Source organism: Rhododendron vialii, chromosome 6a (genome assembly GCF_030253575.1).
Source record: "Rhododendron vialii isolate Sample 1 chromosome 6a, ASM3025357v1".
In the NCBI taxonomy this organism is placed as follows: domain Eukaryota; kingdom Viridiplantae; phylum Streptophyta; class Magnoliopsida; order Ericales; family Ericaceae; genus Rhododendron; species Rhododendron vialii.
The window spans coordinates 5,825,556-5,841,893 of record NC_080562.1 but is presented as its reverse complement, the minus strand read 5'-3'; the positions used below and the strand labels follow the sequence as shown (position 1 = coordinate 5,841,893).

General features: G+C 39.1%; 2 protein-coding genes across 2 annotated transcripts; both read right to left on the bottom strand.

Annotated features, from left to right (window-relative positions):
* Window positions 1–1,166: 1,166 nt before the first annotated feature.
* Window positions 1,167–6,789, bottom strand: LOC131331190 (uncharacterized). Its single transcript, XM_058365067.1, has 6 exons — window positions 6,381–6,789; window positions 6,063–6,191; window positions 5,407–5,571; window positions 4,556–4,861; window positions 3,995–4,185; window positions 1,167–1,572 (listed from the first exon to the last, which is right to left on the bottom strand). Exons 1-5 carry the CDS (start codon window positions 6,651–6,653, stop codon window positions 4,045–4,047), a joined length of 1,014 nt encoding a protein of 337 aa, XP_058221050.1. The 5' UTR covers window positions 6,654–6,789; the 3' UTR covers window positions 1,167–1,572; window positions 3,995–4,044.
* A 2,804-nt stretch (window positions 6,790–9,593) lies between these two features.
* Window positions 9,594–16,121, bottom strand: LOC131331189 (uncharacterized). The gene is made up of 7 exons (XM_058365066.1): window positions 15,605–16,121; window positions 13,213–13,270; window positions 12,695–12,775; window positions 12,542–12,577; window positions 11,815–12,054; window positions 11,599–11,740; window positions 9,594–10,530 (listed from the first exon to the last, which is right to left on the bottom strand). The coding sequence occupies exons 1-7, from the start codon at window positions 15,781–15,783 to the stop codon at window positions 10,019–10,021; spliced, it is 1,248 nt and encodes a 415-aa protein (XP_058221049.1). The 5' UTR covers window positions 15,784–16,121; the 3' UTR covers window positions 9,594–10,018.
* Window positions 16,122–16,338: the final 217 nt, after the last annotated feature.

The following is a 16,338-nucleotide window of genomic DNA, read 5'->3' as shown; positions in this document are numbered from 1 at the left end:
TGCCCGCATCCACCGAACGGCTGAACGAGTTCAAGTAGGTTACGGGTCTTGCTCCACCCACTTTTACGAGCATGACTGATAGGTCCAGCTCCGGCATCTGGTTTCACGAGTTTTTTTTTTTTTTTGGTAGTATTTTGTTTCGTTGTACTTTATTTTTGTATTAATATAACTAGGTTGATTTTGTTCTTCAAGAAATTTAAAAAAAAAAAAAAAAACCCATACATTTCCGTATATTTTGATCTCAATTTGTGAATTAATGATCCGAATATGGATTCAAAAATTAGAGTACCGCGAGATATGGTTCGGTTCACTAATTTTTTTTTCATTTTGGAACCCGAGATGTATGAACTGGACCGTGAGATATTTATATTTATACATATTAACATGTATGTATGTATGTAATATTAAGTAAACAGTTTTACCTATAGTTATAAGTAATTTATGTAATGTAACGCTTGGATAATTAAGAATTTGGTTGCTGCACTATTACGAAAGTGGAATGTAATGCTTTGATGTTGGAATATGGAATATGGAACTTGGTTGCCGTTAATTAATTTTATTTATTTATTATTTTTGGAGAGGGGGGGGGGGTTTGCTGCACTATTAGGAAATAAGTTTGCTGCACTATGGAATGTGAAATTTATATGTAATTTGTAGATAAAAAGCGAAACTGAATCGTGACTCACAGCTAGATTTGGAACCAAACCATTGGACTTTCGGTCCAAACACAGATTGCAATTTCTTACTTCTTAGACCGTGACTTGGATTCGGTCCTTGGATTAAGAATCACCAATCTAGACCATGCGTAACCCTAATTTGAATTATTCAATTTGTAAAGTACAGTGAACACAATTTTATCACCAATTGTAAATTTTAATTTGTTCAATTTGTATGCATACCGAAGTGCATTACAGTATAAAAAATTTCATCTAAATTTTTTTTTTGCCGTTCAAAAAAATTAAAATATTTAAGTGCACCAAGGGACCCCTTGTCCTAGGGTCAAGTCTCCCCAACAAGTTTCTTTTTCATCTCTTTTGTTTCTTTCAACAGAAAAAGTGTTCACAATGTGTGACAAAATTGCATATGGGCAGGGATCTGGGCCTGTGCTGAGTTGTGTGCACATTACCATTTGGTCTCAAAGACTTAGTTTTAACCTCCCAAGAAGGTGAACCCGTAAAATAATTCAGGTTTCCTTCTAAGTCTAGTCTACAAAGCGGATCAAAAAAAATAAGTCTAATCTACAAACCTTCACGTACTATCATTACAACAACATTACTGATTAATAATTTACAACAGTACTCAATAGTAAACACTAATAATGATCAAACATCGAATCCGATACAAATACAAATGCAGATACAATATCTCACACAAGATCACGCCTAGGAGGGTACAGAACCATTAGTAGTAGTTATACATGGTCAACAACTCAGAAACCATACATTGTTTCGGCCAAACTCGGTAGTATTTTGTTGTCGTATTCGTATATACTGCTTTTGCCGAGTCTTCATTAACAGGGAAAATGGGTTGAATCACATGTCATCACCAACTTTGTTTCTGCTTATTCTTCACCTGTAAGAAATGAATGAAAAGCAAAATGAGTCAACATATGAAGAGGAAACCTTAGGCATCCTATCACAGAAAGCAAAACTTCATTCAAGATGAATCCTGCAGTGTTGAAACATGAATGCGATGAAGACAAGATCGCCACTGGTTCCATCTAAATTTGTTCTTAGCAAACAAGAAAAATAGTTTTGAAAAACATGAAAACAGAAACATACGTAGGAAGCCACATGTTTGTCAAATTGGTGGAGATAAAACTCGCGTCATAATAAAACAACACTTGCTACTTCAACAACGCAGGGATGAAGTTATAACAAACCTCAAAACATCATAACTAAGTTGGGACCCACTTTGTAGTACATCGTTTGACGCTAAACCGGAATGATTTAAATCTAACACCAAAACGATCTGTAAACAACACCACCAAGTCTCATGTGGAACGCGTGCACTGTAGACTTTTCCTATTCTACAGTGAATCGAGATCCTCTCATTTATTGATCCCTCATGAGACGCAAAATGGGAATCACTGTGGTCCCGTTTGACGATTTGAGCCGTTCAAGTGGATTGGATATAGGAAAGGCTAGGTCAAATCATGTTGTCCGTATGAATTTATGTTTACATTCTGGAGAGATTGAATCCGTAGTTATTGCATGACAACAATCTGTATGAATGGTTTGTCTATCAAACCACATGTCTGCATAGGTTGTTACCTGTGGGGACAGCATGTGTGATCCTTGGCATCTGCCATTTATCAGACGGTTGGGAATTGATGGTGAGTTGATGATTGGGTTGTTGGTAAGGTCTTACATTAAATGTTACACAGGGGCCAGGGCCAGGGCAAACAGCATGTGATAAACTTGTCTGACTGTCAAAGGTTAGCATATTGCAAGTACACGTGTTTTGCATATCGTGGTAATGACTCAAGAGGGTGCATATATCCTCCACTTTTTCACGTATTCAAATCCAAGCCTCTTTTTATCACTTGAAGTTATGACAACTCAGGGGTCCGGCCAACTTACACGCACCTCAAGGTCTTCAACTAGTCTTGGGGGCCCAACTTTTTATCACTTTAAGTTCCAGATTCAAACAGTAGTGCAAGTTATTTCCAGAAAGGCAGAGATGAAATAGGCTTCCTAACATGGGGGAATGGGGTTGAGGGTAGCCCACCTGCTATTGTGCAAAAGCTTATGGCACATTGCAAGGATTCGATGAGTTGCAATGGGTAGAATGCCTTATCAGAATTCTTCTCTATATCTAGCCCTATCTTTTCGTGAAATGACGTAATGAATGTGATAAGAAACAACGTAGCTGTAACCTTTGTTACATGGACTCGGGTGCAAGTATCGGGTGCGGTTCCTAAACTTAAATCTTAGGATATGCGGATATGTGTCCCAAACTTGGGTACAGGTACGGGGACACATCCTGAACTCTTGTTTGTATTATATATTGCACAATTTTCTTATATTACGTACCATAAGCTATGTTTAATGTATTTAAACAAGAAAGGGTTAAGAAAATTATATTTTTGCTATTTTCCTATTTTCTGTCTATGAGAAATACACGAAATATCGCTTTTCTAGCTAATTTGATATTCCTTTTCTGTAAGTATCAAAACAATTAAAGGATCCGAGTGTCCAAAAGGATACAGGTGTCAGACACATCGACATGGGTACTTGAGCCAAAATGAAGGATCCATGTAACATAGGCTGTAACATATCTGAAACTATAGCTATAATGGGTGATTTCGGTTTGAAATGAAACTAAGGTTATAGGTGGAACAAAACAGAGGGAGAGCAAACTAATCAAACTGGGAATGCAAATCTATATTTGCCCAGCACAGGGAAGGGATATGGTGGGGCTTTCATTTGAACTCTTTCTGAAATCTCGTGTCCAAGCTTGATATACCACAGCCAAAAGCCAAGAAAAAAGGTACTTATAGTCGTCGTCCATGGATTGAATAAAAAAGGAAGTCCAATTGTATGCCAAACATAACTTTGTGCATCCCCTTAATAATTCCGAAAATACTTTATTTCCTTGAAGTAGAAATAACACGAAGGTTGCAAAAGCAGATCCCCAAGTATATATACACCAAAACCAGTTTGAGAGGTAAAATTGACCATCTACCTGATTTTCGAATTTTTGCGTCTGTTCTAGCTCTGAAACGTTCAACTTTAGCCTACTCTAGAACTTGAACAATCTTTCTCTACGTAACAAACGTAAAATTTTTGTTTACCTATGGCTTCAGCATAAGGATAGCACAGGAACTGCAAAGCAAAACAAGCAATAATTTCAAACCGAAAGTCGGTTGGTTTCCGCTCGGATTCTGTCCTACAAATCATATTTCAGACACAAGGAAATAGAAGGAAGTGAGTGATGAAACCGCAAAATAAAATTCATCCATTCATATCCCAACAGCCAAAAATACAGGTACCTGTACTGCCAGCATAGAGAAAACAATAGCATCAAATCGCATCCTTCCTTCTAGTATTTTATCAAGCCCAAACTCTTCAACCAGGGGAGTACCTCTCCTAGACCTTCTTCCAAGCTTCTAGGGCTATAGTCCAACTCTGTTTTGGCCTTCTCACAAGAGTAAGCCCACTGATGTCGAAGAACATCTACAGTCTGTTCGAGTGAATACAGAAATGATTCAGTAGATGTAGACATTTCACAGGGAAGTTTACATCATTTTTTGCTCACCAGAAGAACATGAAATTATAGAAGAAAAAATAAATTAATAGAGGAGCCCAGATGATATATTGAGTTGACAGCTAACAGCCTCAACAATATTCTTCCTATGTTCGTCTATATCTTCCCTTGGGTAACACAAATGATATGACAAGAAACAACAAAACATTAGTAAGCTGTCTTTTTCACAAGGATATTTGAATATTCACATGAAGTTCTTTCTGAATTGCCTACACCATGCATAAAACAGATGATACTCCAACAAAAAATTAAAAAACTAACACGAACTTTAGGAAGGAGAGAATACCGGGGGGCTGATCAGGGGAAGCTTTCCTGTTATTCTAGAGATGAAGACGGATATCCATCCATAAGCCTCAATGATAGATAAGGGGATATTAAATCGTGGCCTTGCTGTTTCAGTAAGGGCAGCAGCTTTATCAAAAACATCCACGAATGATGCATTTTCTCCAGTGAGAAGATATCTTTCACCTGGTTGACCTTTGTTCAAAGCTGCAATATGCCCCTCTGCTACATCATCAACATGACAGAAAGAAAATTTGTCGTTTCCCTTGCCTATATATCCAGGTAACCTCCCACTAAAGCGTTCGATGATCTGAGAAAAAAAATCCAATACCAATATCAAGTTCTACAATAAGATCCATTAATCAGTAGACATGAAATGTGCATATAAACAAGAAGTGAACTATTATTTACTTAATGGTTGAAACTATCTGCCTGCCTAATGCAATGAAGCTTTAAAAATACTAAGAAGGGAAACCACCTCTTTAAAACAAGGGATACCACCTCCTTAATTTTTCAAAGTTGCAGAATTATCAAACAGTTGTATTTCTGAAAATGGGAACAATTATAAAAAAAAAAGTTTCGGTTTTCTGAAACCTGGCAACCATGGGCTTCAGGAAGCCTTTTGTCTGGGTTTGACTCAACCCCCACCAGTGTAGTATGAACTCATATGTAGGGCCCGCTTTCGATCCCTTGGACCAGATGCTGAGTTATGAAAAAATAACTTTTTGTTTTTTCTGTTTTAATGTAAAGGAGGAACCAAAAACTTTGCAATCAGCATGATATACGCCAGTAAAATTGCTACTAGCTTGACAGTACTAAAAAGTTCAGCTAAAGTAAACTTCATCATTCCATTACCAATTGCGCGACGGAGTTTCCAGCGGTGACTTTTCCAGGACCGTAAACAACTCCGGGGTAAACTGGCACAATAGCCACCCCCTCAGCCGCAGCTTCTAACGCTATCTTATCGGAAACAGCTTTTGACTTCTCATACTCCGTGCAGAAAAACTTCCCGTGATGAATCTGTTGCCACAAAAATACTTTCTAAGAAAACAAAACAAAAAACATAATTCTCCTTTTACCCCTTTGGAGGGAGGGGTTTCAGGAGAAAAGAAAGGAAAGGTTATAGTTTCTTGTGAAATTACTCATTTGGATCGAGTCCTTTTATGAGAAATGAAGAGAAAAAGTACAAAAAAGAAACTTTGCGATTGGCACTTCCCTTTTTTCACAAAAAAAAAAAATTTATTATTATTATAATAATAATAACGGTGAGATTTGGCGAGAAATGGCTCCCATTATCTGTCCTTTCTCACCATCTAGGGTTGGGATCTGATCCTCTCCAGTCCAATTTTATGGTTCAGTTTGCGACTTGTCTCCGCAAGTCCAAAACATGGACCGGAGAGGATCCGCTTCCAAAGGGTTAATGGTTTGTTTGTTAAACAAATTGACTTTTTAAAAAAAAAACTACACAATTTGTCAACTAAATCATCTCAATTCGTCAGTGATAGTGTTACCTGACTCTCGTCTGCGACATCTCCATCGGTTGATCCCAAAGCGAAAAACGACGACGTGTATATGATCTTCTCTATCGTTCCAATCTCCTTATAAGCTTGCAATACATTCCTCAACCCTCCAACATTAACCTAATTACAAGAATTAATCACTGATACAAATGAAACTCGAATTCAACTCCTTTGAATAAGTCCGATTTCAATTCGCCCCGCTAGTCGACAATAGAATTGATCACAGAATTAATGAGTAGCGCGTAAACCGATCAGGACATTAAAAAGAACTATAGATATGGAGTTGTACGTAAGTTTGTGTGTGCTTGCCTTCAAGAATCTGGAAGGATCAGGGAGCCAGGGCTCAACGAGAGCGGCGGCGTGGAAGATGACGCGGCAGCCGGAGCAGGCGGCGAGGAGGGACTGGTAGTCGGTGACGTCGCCGTAAGCGAGCTCGAGACTGCCGTCGTCGGTAGGCGGAGGGAGGGAGGAGAGGTCGCTGGTCCGCCGGACAAACGCCCGAACGGAGTGGCCGGTTTTGAGGAGGGCGTGGCAGAGCCTCCCGCCTAAGTAACCTGAAGCGCCGGTCACCAGCACCTTCATCACTTGCGGAATGGAAGTCAAACTTCCGAAGGTCCTAATTTTGTTTCCCAATGTCAACTTCTAGGCTGTTTTCGAAATTTCGGATATCGGAACTAGTTTACACACAATTGATATTATTTCTTCGAAAGAAGACCATTCTCATTCTTCCAGGGCCAATCCTATTATATTGTCTTGATTAGAGCTGAGCAACGGTTACGAAACACGATAACACAATACGGACAGAACACGAAATTAGCGGGTTAGGGTTGAACATTTTCTAACACGAAACACGAAAATGACACGACTCGAGAACACGAATTCTAAATAAGTTGGGTTCGGGTTAAACACGCGAGACACGAAATTGACACGACTAACACGATTATTAATCTGTGTCACTCATTAACACATATATATATATATATATATATATATATATATAAAATATGGTATATCTGTAATTCTATATAGAGTTAGGCAACGGACACGATAATACGACACGAACCGGACACGAAATTAACAGGTTGAGGTCGAGCATTTCTAACATGAAACACGAAAATGACACAATTCGAGAAACACGAATTCTAAATGGGTCGGATACGAATTGAATGATTTGTGATACGAACCCGATTGACACGACAAAAATACGACTCTACACAACCTGTTACCCAGGTCTAGTCTTGATATAGACTTTTAGATTATTTTTAAGTACTACGAGGGACGCATGAAGATTGAATACACTCCTAAACACAGTTAATTTCATTGAGAGCATCCACACCTCCATCTCTACTCCCTCCACTAAACTAAAGTAGCAAGTCAACCTCCAAAAATACCCCTTCATCAGCCTCACTGGTGGCTATATTTGTATATACGTGTATATACACGAAAAAGGGGTGCTCGGATCAAGTACTCTACACACCTCGGATGCCATTGATTCCCGCGTAGGCCCACTCGGTTTTATTTTTTAAAATTTTTGGACGGCTCGGATCGGCCGTCCGGTGGCCGGAGACGGCCGTCCGGTGGCCGTCGGTACATTTTCCCTATGGTACCGTCGGTACCAATAGCACTACTCTCCAAAATCAATTAAGGTGGATGCTCTCAAAGAGCAAGTTATAGCAAGTGCAACAACAACTAGGTTAAACAACTATAGTATTGAATAGTGCACATTTTCACTTCTAACTAGTCATGTCTCTTTCAATACTACAACAATTCTATTTGAGAATGAATTCTGTTCGGCGCCGGCAGACAAGGGGGTTTTCCGCCACCTCCAGCGTAGGCTCTCATCACACATTTTTTTTGATAATCCGAATTGTGCATCTTGTAGGACTCGTAAAATAATGTATCCACGCAAAAAAATCAGCTTGTCCGGATATCGATAGATGTGTCAAAAGTTGAGTTTTATATGGAAATATAGACGGCATGGATCTGTGAATTGTTTTTTTTAAGTTAAACTGTCCACGGCCGTCCATTATTTCGTCTTAAACTCAACTTTTGACATACCTATCGATATCTGGACAAGCTGATTTTTCACGATGATACATTATTTTGCGGGTCCTGTATGATGAATGGTTCGGATCAATGTTATGAATACCGTATCGGTCAGGGTACCGATTTTTCTATTGGTATGGTACGTACAGGTACCGGTCAAATACCGGGTACCATTTTGGATTTACCACAACTACAATATATATAATAATTATATATGATTATAATTCAAAAAAATCCCCCATACCATGCAATTGATCATAAAATACCTATGTGTTTGCCTCTTGTTTCACATTGCCTAGTTACAAAACTCTTTTCCACCTTACATAACTTTGCATACTAGTGGGCTTGTGAATGAGGATCCAAGGAGAGGTCTCGTGCGCTCGGAAAAATGGGCCGTGGCCGAAAGCAATTTCAAAAAATTAGTTCGAAAACCAGTTAACCGGGTGCGCGTAACGGGTTATTTGCGCGCACGTCACGGGTTATTTGCGCGCAGGAGGGGTGCAAATCCAGGATTTGAGCCTCGCGCATATAAATCAATTTCGAAAAATTAGTTCGAAAACCAGTTAACCGGGTGCGCGTAACAGGTTGTTTGCGCGCACGTCACGGGTTATTTGCGCGTAGGAGGGGTGCAAATCCAGGATTTGAGCTCGCGCATATACTATTGGCCCACGTTTTGCTAAAATTCTGAAACGGACAACTCCTTTTTTAAAACCAGAATCTTTTTTTTATAATTTAAACGGTTTTTTTTTGGGGTTAATATAACATCGTTCTAGAAAAAAACAGAAAAGAAAAAAAAAATTCGCTCTGTAAAATTTTGGTCTCGTCTCGGCCGGTACTTACCGGTATTGCGTCCAGTACGGAATTGGGGGGTAGAGTACCGGTTTCTCTTCAAAACGGAACGTACCTGCCGGTACGGAACGGTATTCATAACTATGGTTCGGATTATCCCAAAAAAACCACGAAAGAGGCCCACGGGGGTGGCAGAAAAACCCCCTTTTCCTCTGCCTCCGGAAAGAATGTTTTCTCATTCTATTTATGCGGTGAGACCTTAACTTTAGCTCCGACTTAGATCTAGTGTATAGTTCACGATATTTGATGTTGAATTTTTTTTTTTTTGCTAGGCAAAAGAAAGTTTTATTAACTCATAACACAAAGTATAGAGCTAATAGGATCATGAATATACCGGTCTGACCATCCATGACACTCTTCTCCTAACCACGAGGAGGATACTGATTTAAGTTTCATTTGATGTTGAATTTGAGTACGCTAGAATGGAAAATTTTCACTCTTTCTAATGCTCCTTGCATGCGGCGGGACCTCAACTTTGGCTCCAACTTAGGTCCGGTGAGATTCCCTCCACATGGCTACGGGGTATTGAAAGAAAGCAAATTTGGAGCAAGCCAACCTGCGCATCCATGTTAAGCAAAAAAAAAAAAAAATGGAGAGATCTGGTAGCCATTATACTACACTACAATATAACTTCTCCAAATATACTTCTTATTACCATAGCTGAGTATGAGAGCCTATGCTGCATTCAGGCAGATGCATGGAAAATACTAGTACAAATTTACAATCAGCGAGAAGCTCTTATTTCTGAAACAAAGGACTCGCAAACTCTACTCTCAACTAGGTTACACGGTTTCCCGGTTTCCCGATAAAGTAACTGTACATTTCCATCAGATTAGGTCAAACCACAGCACGCGTTATTACAGCACTTACAAAGCCACCAAAATGAGAACCGCAACACATTTGTTTCTTTGGTAATTCATTGTGCTCCCGCCAAAACGCATTGCTCATAAGTCATAAGTACCAACCTCATTCGCAAAATGCAGAGAACCCAATGTGCACACTCAGATTCATAATAATATGCCTTTGGAAGTAATTTGCGTCAGGTAGAGATATTATAACCTCGAGCGACGAATGCATTTAATGGGATTCCTGCATCTGATAGGATTCAAAGGTGAATGCCATCTTGAAGAAGCAAATGGAGGCCTACTCAAGGAGGGGGATGACCTAACATCCCAGCCTTCAACATTCTCAGGAACACATACATCAAAAAGGATTTGACCAAGAACCCCATGAGCGTTAATACTTGGGGGCTTGGGGATATGGATCAAGCCTCCTTTGTGTTCATCTTGTACTGACCCAACGACTCTGTCTTCGTGATATTCTACTGAACTGGGTACAAAGAAGTGGTCGTTTAGCTCAAGAGCAACTCTTTGGAAGCTATTGTTTGAGTTTATTGCTGCTTTCTTCAACTGGTAGAAGGGCTTGGAGATCTCATCATGTGGACCCTCAAATCCCATTCCCTCTCCTTCGAGTTGTCTGATTCTATGAGAATAAATTATGGAAGCCTTTCCAAGTAGCTCAGTCACAGCAGCCTTGTAGTCGATTGGATAATGCCGATGGTGACCTGTGTGATGGCAGTGAAGCAAGTGAGATGATATAAATTAACCCTATACTTTTCTGAAAAACAAAGAAAAATGGGGCAAATTAGTACAAGAGATACAAAAGCAAAATCCCATCATCATGAAAATAAAGCTTTTACTCGAAACAAATTTTGGATGACTCGAAGATAAGTACTTGTGCCTTGGCAAAAGGCAATTATTTACAGGTCTTCATGCCAAGCTGCGGTACATAGGAATTGAGTAAATTGAACTCAAACATTCACTCAAGTCTCAAGGTTGTCAGTCAAGCTGTCAAACTAAAAAGGGATCAAAGCTCATTTTCAAGTATAACTTTGTTTTGTTTTTGTTTTCTAATCATTACCCTATTTCTCTCTTCAATCATTATCCTATTTCTCCAATTATTACTTTCATTTCTCTCTCTACTCATTTCCCCCCTCTTCAATCATTACCCTATTTGTCTCTCCTCCCACTACCAAAACTAAAATATCCAAAGATGAAAACCAAACAAAGGCTTAGTTTTCTCGGCTATTTCACAAGTTCAACGAAAGGAAATGCCAAGTTTTTCCTCTTTTTTGGTGCAAATCAACTATCTTTAATCTTGAAACCAGATGGCAACAAATGCACATTGATTGGGATTGAGAGTTTTAAGCAACAGCTGAAGCACCACCAAAATAGTTCCGACAGGGTTTGTATAGCAGTTTTCTCACAGTACTGCCTTAGCCAGCACCACTATCACAGCTCTCCACTAGGATCCAGCGGCAAGAAAATACTTAATCTTCAACTTCATTTTATCACCATGGCCTTCTTTTCAGTCTGACTTTCCAACAAACCCACCGTTATGCCCCAAGGGCAAGAAGATCCAAAACTGCAATTGCATTACTTGTAACTTATATGTCTTCAGCAATTAATTTGCATTTTCAACAATATTGAGAGCCTCAAATATTCATCTTTCGGTACCGTTTTCAGATGATACCAGTGCTTCAAATCATGTTTGACAGTAACAATAATGGGCAAAGAAGTAATAGATTTAAAAATCAATTGGAAGAACAAATAAGGTTAAGAAGCGGACAGACCTACATGAGGAGAGCTATTCCATTTCACCAGCTTGACAACTGCACCAAGGTCTTGTAGTCTTTGTGCAAAATTGAAGATTATTTGATAGGGAGCAAGATCATCATCTTCTGAACACAAAATCAGATATGGTGCACCCATGTTCTGCATATGAATAACAACAATAAATAGCAAGCAGAAAAGGAAAGCAACAACTTTTGCATCGCATCGGTACTTACTACAGAGGCGTACAAAGTCTGCCAATACTCAGCACGTTGTGATTCAAATCTACTAAGAAAGAGGGTGTCCAAACTGGAAGCAATGCCGTTTGCAATCCATGATGCTAGTCGTGGTGGTTGTGACATCTTAAGTACAGTTGGATGCAGAACAAACCGACTGCCCAGATCACTGGTGAAATCAACTGGACTGGAATCGTAAATGTGACCAGAAACACAATCTCTGACCAATCGATACTCATCCTTCACAACAGCAGAAATGTATAATATGGACAAAATGTAAAAGGGAAAAAAAAAACAGGTGTACTAAACTTCTAAACCCAATTGCACAAACCATGAAAAAATAATTGCCCATAGAAATTGGTTTTGCGCTCGCTCCCCTTTTTGTCTATATTCATGTAAATATGCAATACTGCCCTTTCCTACGAAAAACTGCAAAAATGAAAGGGCAATGTTGCAAATTCACCTGAATAAAGCCAAAAGATGAGAGTTGCACATAGAAAGGGTGTGCGAAAAATCACTAGACTTGCCCAAAACCTGCGTAAATTGGCTTGCTAATTTTTGCCAATATATGTCATATCATACGGCATATGTCTTTCCATATACCAAGGCAATGGGATAATGCCAATAGGACATACAAACGCACTGGATAGAAGCTGAAGATTTTGGCCCCGGAAAAGTAAGTGAAATCAAGAAAGGAGGTTCTGGGGTGGAAGCATTCAAAGTTTACCAGATTGAGTTGTTCTTCACACTTTCCTTCAATTATCTGCAAGAAATGAGGAAAAAGATCATGATAAACTTCAATACACCGAGGTACAAGGAAAAATGTCAACATTCACTTTTTTGGCATAATCTTACATGAGTATCTGCGCCAGAATGTTACCTGAAGAGCCTTATACATGCAAGCTTTTGGACCACCAGAGAAAGATGCAAAGACAACAGGACACGGCCTAATTTTTAGCTCCTTCAAGTTCAAAATGACAATAAAGCCTCATAAGTAACATCCATTGGAATAAAATTTAAGGAAAAAAATAAGTGAAGTTGATGATTGCTGAGTATCAATCAAAAAGGAGAAAAAAGAAGAAAAGTTTTGCCTTCTGGCTTTTGCATTCAAGAAAATTGGGAGAGAGCATGGAAGCCAGTGAGCCACTTTTTTAAGGAGCAAAGCAAGACTGAAAAAGCACTGCTATAAGGCCGGAAAAGGCAACATGAAAAACTAAAATGGAAAATTTTAACTCAATTTCTGTACATCACTGCAAGGCCTGCTCCTACCCAAGCAAGCTTTGCTAAAGACTTTCATTCAGCGCAATAACTGATTAAGAGCCACTCAAGCATAGTTGGTGGACTTCCACTCAACTGGTTGCACGTGAAAGTAAAGCTTGAAAGGAAATGAGTACAGACCTCAACAAGTTCATTAAGAATTCCAAATGCCAATGTTGTGGCCTTGTCAGGGAAGAATCTGCAAATACCACTGATATCAGCCTCCTCACATCAAAGGATTAAGTAAACTACCAAAACTTCTTTAAAAGCGGTAAACTGTTGCTTATCTCACGTGAAGATCAACTTCAAGACTGACACATACAACAAAAAACTTCCTCATGTAGACAAAACTAATTTGCAATACTTGTCCCATCAATCTAGGATTATATGAATCTCCTAGGCCTTGTTCTTTGCATATGCGTATGACATGCTTCAGCGGCATATACTTCACATCTTTCCTAACCTACACAGATGACACTCACATACTGTCCTTCATTATGTCCAATGTGCCACCATCGGACAAATGTATTTTTTTGTTTTTGTTTTATAAATTGCACGTTTTTTCTTTCTATCTGTATGAAATCCTTATCAGTGGAACGTCTAAAATAGCTAGATTCTGTTTAACCCCCACATTGAAGTTACATGCACATCAAACTTCTCGATCAGATCTCAGAGTTGTCATCCATTATTGTCACGCTAAAGTTAGTGTATAGCATGTATTGCCATCTACAATTGGAAATTGGGGGGATTCTCAAAGAGGCACAAGCGCATTGTTTTCCTACTAGGCATTTCTAGAGGTAAAGATTAGACCAACGCAAAGGCACCTATTGTAGGATAGACTCACAGTTTAAGGTTTTTGGATATTTTCAGCATACCCTCTGGCCTTGTCTCTCAACCGTCAATAAAGCAGGCATTAGTAAATCACTACCATAAAGTATTTTTTTTCCCTTTCCTACACTAAGTGACAATATCTGATGATTAGAGCACATTTCAAATGCTGGCAACCATGTTTACGTTCCCTGAGGTGCCCACTCATAAGTCCCATTTTAACATCAAATGCGGATTCAAGAATTTACATCCATCATCCGAAACGCCAAGTTATTGCACCTAGCTACAAATTGAGGCATTACAATAACATCATTCAAGGGGGTGCATCTACTACATGCAGAAAATGGTTTGTGCTACCAAGCAAAAAATTGAATATGAGTAATTAGTGTGGTAAGTATTCCACCCATTGTTGCAACTCTTCCCTTTTAAATGAAATGGCAAGTGTTCCACAGTTTATTGCAAGTGTTCTTACGTAAATTGACAAGTATTCTAAAATTGTATAGTAAGTGAAAATGTAGCAAAACACTACACATGACTTCGTCTTACGCAAACAACTTCAATATTTGGTCCCTGTTTTGATGATTACAAATTCAAAGGTCAGCTTTCATCTAAAACTTCATCCTGTGGATCAAATGAAATTTGGCAAAAGAAAACCACTTTTGCATTTGTTACATTAAAACCATCATTAGGGACTTATAGGTCCAACAGAAAAAGGAAGAAAAAAAATAGTAAAAATTCTCATTAAATCTCCATAATAATGATTCTCAACAAACCCACCAGTAAATTAATAGACCACTCTCAAAACTATGACTCAATAAAGAGAGGGACATTCAACTAATTCATTGACAGACATATCACTATAACCAAAATCTATCAAGAGCCCATGTACCATGAATCCATGATGGCAACTACCAAGTAGTCAGCCTGACAAAATACATATACATGTATGCATACCTATGTACATACACACGTATGTACGTGCTACGTATATCTGTGTGCGTGTGTGTGTACTAAGCTCCCCTCCATACTCTTATACTCCATATCCCACCAAACTCAACCTTTTTGGCTCCATTTTGGGCCAAAAAAGAAGATACAAATTCTCGTATGTCTCACTCTCATGAAATGTGTCCAAAAATTACCTTGATCCCTATATTGCTAAGTAATGATAAAAATGGTTTAAAGTGGACTATGATTTTAATCTTAAGTCATCCGCTTTAAACCATTTGTTCATATAGCTACCGATATCCGATCAAGCTGATTTTTTATTCGCATATTCTCGAATCCAAGACCCAACATATGAACAGAGGATATTCTTTTTGAGCTCCGATGGAACCCAAAAGATTGAGTTTGGTGGGGTATGGAGGATAAACGTATGGAAGGAGCCTCTTAGCTTTGCTCCGTCTGTAATTGGAACCCACCCCTGTAGGTGGACGGAGGGGTTGGTCGCCAGATTAGTCGAGGTGCCTCGGACACCTGACGTATCAAAAACAAAAACAAAAAACGTATGGAAGGAGCTTAATAATTCACAAAAACCCAAAATTTGCAGAAAACTCGTTTTCCCCCAATCTGGGTCAACCTTGATTTACTCAAAGCAGGCCTACAAAAGAAAAGCCAGAAACTACAAAAAGGTAGGAGTAAAAACTTTTCACCGAAATCAAGAACTAGGATAGGGAATCAGAATCGAGGAGTATAAAATATAACTCACAGATTGAGGAATTGGGAATGGCAAACGAGGGAGTTCCAGCCGAGAGAAGAGTAGAGCTCGACGTAGCTCTTCACATGCCTCTCTTGACTCGACATCCAAGCGAACACCACCACTATCCCTTCCACTTTTCCCCCTCCTTCTCTCCTCCCCCAATAATACCTTCCCCCATTTCCCCACATCTTCACACCTCTCTCTCTCTCTCTCTCTCTCTCTCTCTCTCTCTCTCTCTCTCTCTCTCTCTCTCTCTCCCCAATTTCTCCACCGATTTTCCAGACCCTAATCTCCCAATTCCAAAACTTCTTCCTCAAAATTTCCCAGAAATAGCGTAGAAATTAGTACAGGTATGGGCTATTTCGTCTTTATATATACAGAGAGATACCGATTACTACTATTATTTGCAGCTTTTTTATGGATGACGATGATGATTGGGAATTCCCATAATTTAGCTACCTTTGATTTTTCTATACAAAAATGTCTGTTTATGCGTCTCCATGTGGCAGTTTTCAATTGGTTTGTTATTGTTAAGTTTGTAAACGAGCCAAGTTTTATACTGTTCGAGCTTGAACTCGAGTCATTTGTGAATGAGCCGGGACTACACACGGTAACTCTAAAGAAATTGATGGGAGCTCCCGACAACCACGTGGGGTTCACTCCGGACCCTGCACAGGTGATTTGAGTTATTCAATAATTTTAAAAAAAAAATTGAGTGGGCCTACCAAAAACTAGTTCAGTTC

Coding starts and splice junctions, on each gene's coding strand:
- LOC131331190 (XM_058365067.1), bottom strand. CDS start 6,653: ATGAAGGTGCTGGTGACCGGCGCTTCAGGTTACTTAGGCGGGAGGCTC. Junction 5,572..6,062: donor ATGTCGCAGACGAGAGTCAG/GTAACACTATCA, acceptor TTGTGGCAACAG/ATTCATCACGGGAAGTTTTT. Junction 4,862..5,406: donor GAAACTCCGTCGCGCAATTG/GTAATGGAATGA, acceptor TTTTTTTCTCAG/ATCATCGAACGCTTTAGTGG.
- LOC131331189 (XM_058365066.1), bottom strand. CDS start 15,783: ATGTGGGGAAATGGGGGAAGGTATTATTGGGGGAGGAGAGAAGGAGGG. Junction 13,271..15,604: donor CATTCCCAATTCCTCAATCT/GTGAGTTATATT, acceptor TGGTATTTGCAG/ATTCTTCCCTGACAAGGCCA. Junction 11,741..11,814: donor AGACTTTGTACGCCTCTGTA/GTAAGTACCGAT, acceptor ATTCATATGCAG/AACATGGGTGCACCATATCT.